Genomic DNA, 8,728 nt, shown 5'->3' with positions numbered 1-8,728 from the left:
TATATTCCTCAATATATACTACTTATGTTTTATAAAGCGTAGGTGTAATAAATAATCATTGTATTTATCGATAATTTTTACTTCAATATAATAGAAAAAGGCTTATTTCTGGTTAGGGGCTAAGTAAAATATTATTATAGTAAAACTTTAGCCCCCCAAAATCTCAAACGCTATTTGTGCTTATGGCATAGTGAATAGTTTTCAAAACAAATGTAAATATTATGTTTTTAATGGAGTATTATCTCTAATACCGTTTTTCTTATGACTAAAGATTGACCCACATGACACTATTGACACTTCTAAAATGCTGTGGCAAAGTATAATTATATAAGTACCTAGTTAAAAAATATAGCCTTTAAATGTATTTAAAAATTCTAACATTGATTATATGCATATTTTAAATTTAAAAATGGAGTGATATCCTTTAAAAATCACACTATATATAATGTAATATCCCGCTTGATATAATAATAGAATGATCGTCGTTATGAAACTTAATACTTGCTACTTTTAGGAGATTATAGATATGTTAGGTTCGTTTTATAATGTTAAAAGAGTTATTGAAGTGGATTTATATATCATACGTCGTTTAAACTATCCTGAATCGTATTCAATTATTCCACATATAATTACATATTTTTATAATATTATGATTTTCTATTCAAATCAGGTGCTGCAACCTTTTGAATTTATCAGTATCTGGTCCGCGGTACTAGTTTTTTAATTTTTAATTCGTCGTATCCAGTTCTTCCAATATCTTAATTCATGGTTTTTATACATGGAAATTTTATCAACGTCCTGTGTTAACAATCTATGTTATAATCGAAAACAAAATGAACTGCACATATGTGTTGAATACATATACGACAACCACTGAACAAACATAATAACTCATAAAAGTCATTAGTTCTCTCATTGTATAGTTATTGTTGGTTGCTTAAGGTTGTAGGATTCTATATTGTTTAAGCACCGTAACAATTTTCTGAAAAAATGACTTCAACGTTAATAAAGTATAATGTCATACTTATATTACTATGCATCGGAATCACATTGATTCATAATTCGTCAGAAGGTAATTATCATTTATATTTAAAAAATATATATTATGTATTTGATTTAGATTGATAATTCATATTAGATTATTGTATAAAGTTTATAAGACAAAAAAATGCAAATGACGCCTCTTATAGTGTTCAATAGTTACGAGAATCAGCCGCTTAACATAATCGTTAACTGAGGAATCGTGTAAATATGCAATGTTGTTAAAAATACTTTTCAAAAGTATTTCAAATAGGTATTTAAATAATTTAGTTAAAAAGTATTAAAATACTTATTTAAATACATTTGCTAATAAGTATTTAAATACAAATACAAATATATTCAAAAAGTATTTGAAAATACTTCTGAATACTTTTTCTAGCTTTGTTGTTTTCAGGTTCTTAATTCTTAAAACTAATTATTTGTTTAATGTAATAATGTATATTGAATATGTTCAGTACCCACGACAAGAAAAAAAAAGCAGGTAAGTGGATGTCGCTCTGCTGTACAGTAGATAACAAGTGGGTCATTGTATATTGGATTGTATTAGACTTGAATTCAATGATATAATATCATTGTATAAGAAAAACGATTCTGAGCAGAGACGGTTTGTCAGTCTGGGTATTTTATATTGTTATTATTTATTTTATCATGTAAGTTGAACTAATATTATAATATTATAATTTTTTATTCGTTTCTATGGCGATAGACAAAGCATTAGATATTAAAATCTCTTTTTTAGCGTTTTTTCGTAATTTTTCGGTGGTTTTTCCCGTGGCGTTTAACAATTATTGAGAAAATCGAAAATGACCATTCTAAAGTACCATCTTGATCCAATTTGCTAAGTGATAAAGTACTTAATATAGAAATCGAATCATTCCTTCTGGTAGAAATTTTGTGTACAGTATATAAAAAAAAAACTCCATTGTAAAATCAATAGCTTGCTCGCTCCGCTCAGAATCTAAAATAATAACGTGTATACTGTTTATTATGTATTTATTATAGACAGACAGACTCATAAGAAATCTTATAATATATTTCAAATATAAAAATAATAATAAAAATAACGTGCACATGATTCATGTATTAAATATTCAAGCTTTTAGACTCTGTGAAAATTGTTTTATAAATAGTTATGAAACAAAAAATTTTGAACTTAAAATGTATAATATAAATAGATAAAAAAATGTCAACATTTTTTGACACTTTTTATAATGTACAGACAATTATAAAAATATCATTTAGTATCATGGTGATCATTTGAATTACCTAAATACAGAGTGTTCAACCGAGATCTGACAAATGTCACAACGATGCTATAACTTTACTTGCTATATTCAAAATTGTAATGCTTTTTTTTATGCATAATTTATAGTCACTCGCGCTACACATATAATATATAAAAATCATTTTTATTATTTACACGGGAAAAAAAAAAAAAAATTTGATTAATTATTTTTGTTGGATAAATTCAAAGTAGCCAATTCGTCAAGTAGCTTGTTTTTTAGAATATTTTAAAATATCTATACTTTTTTGATTAAATTATTTTGGAACATAATAACTTTTTTAAAAATATTATTTTTGGGAATTTGCTGACATGAGTATATTTTTTAAATTATTTACTAATCACATAATACAAAATTGAAATTTATAAATAATTAAAAAAATTAAATCTGTTGAGTGTTAATAAATTACAATTAAAATAAAAAAAAACTTTTTCGACGTGCCATAGTTTCTATTCTTGACTTAACAATACTCAATAGATACTTAGATAAATAGGACGATTTGTAAGAGAAAGAGCTTCTCCTATACGTAAACGATAAACACAGAGTTGAGTAACTGTTCATTCTAAATTACGAATTTATTTTTTTCAGCAACAGTCAAGTAAGTAACTTACAGAATGGTTGTACTCGATATTACTGGTATGAATGATAACCCTTGATTTTCAATGATTACTCGTGATTACCAAAGATTTAGGCTCATGTATAATTTATGGTTATGTGTCTATATCGACAGTTATAACGCTATTATAATACCATAATAATAATAATAATACTAACTGTTAATGAACTTCATCTGGAGATTATTATAACAATATATAAATCATACTTTGTTTACGTGAGAAGTGAATTATTATTAATTTCATTTTTGAGTACTGATCATTCGGACTAAAATCTATCTGTTTGATTATAATTAATATTATATTTGCATTTCGGTTAAAGGTTGAAAAGTTGGTAAAAATAATTAACTGTGCGAAGTAAAGTTAATTAAATTAGATCGCCTTCAGTTAATAGTTAAAAGTTAACAAAAAAAAGGTGGGAAAATGGATCTTTATTCACATCATTGTAAAATCAATACATTCATCGTTCCACATCCATTAATCACATTGTAATTCCTATGACGTATTATAATAGGTACAAGTATCCGTCATATAATCATATTGTACTTACGACAACCACGGTGTGGTTTTTTTAAAAATAATTTTCAATTCAAAAACAACTTTTTCAACGTTTTGATTTTGTTTATTTTTCTATTATAAGTACCAATTCAATATTCCAATACAAGTATATTGTTATAAAATTAAGTTTTTAAAATATAATTGTAGTGAGGATGTCATCTTATACTACAATCATCTCAGCCCGCAATGCAGATCCGTTTTGTTGACTCTCGGAGCTTTGGATTTGAATATTACTTTAAAATCTATAGATTTTTTGAAGGGTGAAAAACTTCCAGAAGAATTCCGCGAAGTATGTTTTAGAAAATATGTTGTCATAATACCTATGCTGTATTTACTACCACCGCTATATTATGTTCAATACAATCGTTGTTATTTTACAGATGAATTCTCTACAAACTTTACCGGTACTAAAGGATGATAAGTTTGCTTTTTTTGAAAGGTGAGTTCAAGTTATAACATTTAGTAGATAACTATACGAATTATATACCTAAATACTGAATGAGATAAAAATACATAAGAAATATATTTTTCGTTTACTGGGTCATGCTGATTTATATACAAAGTTCTTCTTCAAAGTTGGAGTTATACATATATTTTCCAAGACTTTCGACATTAAAGTTAATAATGGGGTAATAATAATAATAGGTATCATTGATTATTGTAAGTCGCAAATCCAGCGGATATGCGTGGATAGGTTGAACGTGGTGTTCGATGGCTGGGCAGACGGCGTCGTTGTAATCATCGAGGGACAATTAATAATTAAAAAACGAATACAATACAGAATAATAATCACATATACAATATAAAATTGTTCACTTAGCGAAAAGTTCCAACTCTGTCAGCCGGAGCATGTGGTCTATAAGGCATCGTATCATCACAGTATAATAAATAATAATATTAATAAAATCGAGCTGCTCGAAGAAATATTTCTGACGTATAACTCTGCCAAAAATTGTGGTTTGTAATTATTATTTCGGCCAAAAATCATTCGATATCAATCGTGATATTTTGATTGGGTATTATTTACAAAAAATACGAATAAAAGAGGGTTTTTTAACCGTGGGACGGTGGGGGCACACCAACAACAGCTGTTGGTAACAATATAATACTCAACTAAAATTATACGTTATTTTAGTAATTTACGTGTTCGTTTCAGTGATGCAATCATCGTGTACTTAGTCCAACAATACGGTGTTAAAGATAATTTATTGTATCCTTCAAAGTGCCCGACATTTCAATCGCTGATCATTCAACAACTGATTTTTAATAACATCAACTTCTATTCTGCATTTGAAATCCTACACGTGAATATTCACATTATTATTATTATATAGATTAATTAGCAACGGTTATTAATTTATCACTATCGTTTAATGCAATTGCTTATCCGCTCGGTGTTTTTAAACACGTCAGGTACCTGCTACCTACCATTTATATTTTCGCACAAACGCTGAATATTCCATACCAACGAATTATTAAACGTTTTACGGGATATCTACCTATATGATTTAAGGTCAACCGAATACTTTGCCACGCATCATATCATTATGCTGTAATATTTGTTTAGGCTTATTATAATAATACTACGACCGGGGGACATGTAATAAAAAAAAAAAATTATTTATGAAAGATGAGTTAATAGAAGATTGAAGCAATGATTTGTTACACGGCCATACCAGATGTTGGGACCTATGTATATTAAGTAATTGTTTTAATAAAAAATTCAAGTGAATTAATTTTCAGAAATTAATTTAAGGACGACAAGGTGAAAAAACTTTAAATATGAATTCCTTAACACTAATTACACAAAAAATTCCCAAAACCCCGGTAAAACATAGTAAAAAATACCTTATCGATGCGAGGGATTTTAATTATTAGGCATGCCTATAATATATTAAAATTGGAATCACGATTTAAATTTGAAGATTCTTTTTCCTTTTTTCAGACCGCAGGGATTTCGTGTGGAAAACAGAAAACTATAGAAGAAGTTAATAAAATCCATAAAGCGCTCAATTCTTTCGAAGAAACTCTGGGAAAATCTGCCTGGGCAGTCGGAAAGATAATGACTGTGGCTGATTTCGCTTTGGTCGCTTCCATTTCGACCTTTGATGTATTTCCTTCACGAATTTTTTATTACACATGATTGTTATAACTTGGGGCACACGTTAAACATGCATTTTCGTACTTTTTTCAGGCTACCGGTTTTGATTTAACAGAGTACAAAAAAATTCAAGAATGGCTCAAAAAATGCAAGGATATAATGGCGGATTATTACGGTAGTGCTAATCAACAAGGAATTGATGAATTAAAACCTCTGTTACAATTTGTGAATAGATCACAAAACAAAAGTAAATAATAAGCTTTTAATGGAGTATTATCTCTAATAGCCTTAATATCTTATGAGTGCACTAATGTGGTGAGTGTAGCGTGCAAATGATAAAACCCATAATCTTGCTCAGTGCAGTCAATTTAAGGAGCATCTGAAACATGCATTCTGACCGCGGGAAAATGATTAGATGATATCAATTATATTCTTTTTGAAAACTTGCTATTTGTTGCCTAATCAATAAAAGATAAGGTGCACCACCATGAAGAGCTCGAGCGATTATCACTGCACTGAGTGCATGAAACTGGCAGAGTGCACGCAATTGGAACATTAAAAACCGCACTAGTGATGCACTGATATTCCATAATATGAAACATAAAATAATTGCACCAGGGTAATATCAGAGGGTGGACACGTCTTCTGGGTGGCAGGCTGATAACACATAATCATTTGCCATTTTATTTGAAGTTGTTTTTATCAGTTTTAATTCAAAATAAGTATGTATTCTGTTACAGAAATTTGTAATGTTGTTTGGAACGTTTTCTAATCACTACCTAAAATTGATAAAGTGATTTTTTGAGTGGCCCTATTTTACTGTGTAATGTGTTATCAGTGTCCATTCTGATTATTCTATTCTGTGGTAATATTGCAGTCATGACGTGTCAACACTATTAGTATTTAAAGTAAAATAATTCAATCACTTTCCATTCAAATTTCGACAACAATACGTCAACATTTTCAATAAAATCATATTAATTATTATGATTTCAAAATTGGACCAATGTAGGTTCTTTTTCAGGCAACTAAAGTTTGACCCACATGAAACTATTGACACTTCTAAAATGTTGTGGCAAAGTATAACTATATACGTACCTAGTTGAAAAATATAGTCTTTAAATGTATTTAAAAATTCCAACATTGATTATATGCATATTTTAAACTTAAAAATGGGGCGGAAATCCTTTAAAAATCACACTATATATAATGTAATAATAGAATGATCGTCGTAAGGAAACTTAATACTTGCTACTTTTAGCAGATTATATATATGTTAGGTTTGTTTTATAATGTTAAAAGGGTTATTGAAGTGGATTTATATATCATAAGTTTAAACTATCGTGAATCTATTCAATTGTTCCATTTATAATTAAATATTTATACCTATAATATTATGATTTTTTATTCAAAGCAGAGACTGCAACCTTTTGAATTTATCGGTATCTGGTCCGGTACTAGTTTTTTTAGTTTTTAATTCGCCATATACAGTTCTTCCTATATCTTAATTCATGGTTTTTATACATAATGTCTGTTTTTATTCAAATTTTAAATTTTAATCGTACGCTACATAAGATTGTTACGAGGTCTGTGGGTGTCAAAACTACTGTTCTAGGGCATATTATATAATATCATATCCTACTGGGGTGTTCGTCATTGGCAAAAATCTATCCACGGACATAAAATCATATCAACGTCCTGCGTGTTAACAATCTATGTTAAAATCGAAAACAAAATGAACTGCACATTTGTGTTGAATACATATACGACAACCACTAAACAAACATAATGGCTTATAAAAGTCTTTGGTTCTCTCATTGCATATAATAATTGTTGGTAACTTAAAGTCGTAAGATTTTATATTGAATCAGTCGCTTATTATAATTGTTTACTCAGGAATCGTATAGAATACGATTGGTCAATGATCATAAAATATCTACAATTAACATACTATTGGGATCCAACTAAGAACAAAGGTTAATCAACTTTTTAACTGTTTTTTTTCTCTCAGATAGTTGCATCATTTTAAATAATGATGATGAAAATAGTTGGTTCTTTAGTTTTAATTTTACATTTTAATGTTTGTTTATTTCATATATTCATATGTTTATTTCAGTTGACTCCATTGTAAAATCAATAGCTTCATCGCTCCGCTCAGAATCTAAAATAATAATGTGTATATATATTTATTATAGACAGACAGACACATAAGGAATCTTGTAATATATTTCAAATATAAAAATAATAATAAAAATAACGTGCACATGATTCATGTATTAAATATTCAAGCTTTTAGCCCCTGTGAAATTTGTTTTGTAAACAGTTATGAGACAAAAAATTTTAAACTTAAAATGTATAATATAAATAGATAAAAAAATATCACTGTATAAGAAAAACGATTCTGAGACGGTATCTTAGTTTAGGTATAAGATATATATTATATACTTATCTATGGTATTAAAAAAAAATTGACTAATATAGTTATCTATAATAAATTCCAAATTAATCATATCCCAATATCCATTAGGTACTTATAACGCGTTATACATCAATAACAAACCGTGATACTATCATAGATATATAGTAGAATACTTTAGAAGTTTCAAGTACCCACGAATAATATTATACAATCACAACAAAATAACTAAAATAGTTATTCTAGGTTTTTTATTATGTAATTTCGTCCAAATACTTAAAATGACTATAAAAATAAAATTTGCTTTTGTATACAGAATTAACTACTTACGTGGAATCTTGTTTTAAATTTTCAATCCTTAGATATAAAAGTTTTATAAATTTTTATAAATTTTTAACTACAAAATAATTATTCAATTTTAAATTTGATAAATTTTGTCTTTAAATGCTTATAAAAAAAATTGTGCCTATGTATTTTTAATATTTTTCAACTGATATTGTAATAATAATATTATATCAGGAGCCTTGAATTAAATTTTTACACTTTTTGGCCCACAGAAAAAACTTTATTGATATTTATAGAAAAAAAAACTAAAAAAATTGAAAACTTAAAATGTCCGTAAACAGCCCAAAAAGAGTCAAAATATTTCCAAAACTGTATGGGGTATAGCAAATGCTAATATAAACATTTAGTGAAATTTCCATGTATTTACAGT

At 27.6% G+C, this 8,728-nt stretch overlaps 1 protein-coding gene across 1 annotated transcript; it reads left to right on the top strand.

Moving 5' to 3' along the window:
* Positions 1–910: 910 nt before the first annotated feature.
* LOC107884516 (glutathione S-transferase 3-like) lies at positions 911–5,852 on the top strand. Its single transcript, XM_016806802.2, has 7 exons — positions 911–1,072; positions 2,913–2,922; positions 3,644–3,785; positions 3,877–3,935; positions 4,653–4,800; positions 5,442–5,606; positions 5,691–5,852. The coding sequence occupies exons 1-7, from the start codon at positions 991–993 to the stop codon at positions 5,850–5,852; spliced, it is 768 nt and encodes a 255-aa protein (XP_016662291.1). The 5' UTR covers positions 911–990.
* Positions 5,853–8,728: the final 2,876 nt, after the last annotated feature.

Source organism: Acyrthosiphon pisum, chromosome A2 (assembly GCF_005508785.2).
Source record: "Acyrthosiphon pisum isolate AL4f chromosome A2, pea_aphid_22Mar2018_4r6ur, whole genome shotgun sequence".
In the NCBI taxonomy this organism is placed as follows: domain Eukaryota; kingdom Metazoa; phylum Arthropoda; class Insecta; order Hemiptera; family Aphididae; genus Acyrthosiphon; species Acyrthosiphon pisum.
The sequence above is the reverse complement of the archived record's forward strand: the minus strand, read 5'-3'. Positions and strand labels throughout refer to the sequence as shown.

Excerpts from the sequence above, each read along its gene's own strand:
- LOC107884516 (XM_016806802.2), top strand. The coding sequence starts at position 991 with ATGACTTCAACGTTAATAAAGTATAATGTCATACTTATATTACTATGC. Across the intron at positions 3,936-4,652 it reads AAGTTTGCTTTTTTTGAAAG|TGATGCAATCATCGTGTACT; the intron begins GTGAGTTCAAGT and ends TGTTCGTTTCAG. Across the intron at positions 4,801-5,441 it reads CTGCATTTGAAATCCTACAC|ACCGCAGGGATTTCGTGTGG; the intron begins GTGAATATTCAC and ends TCCTTTTTTCAG.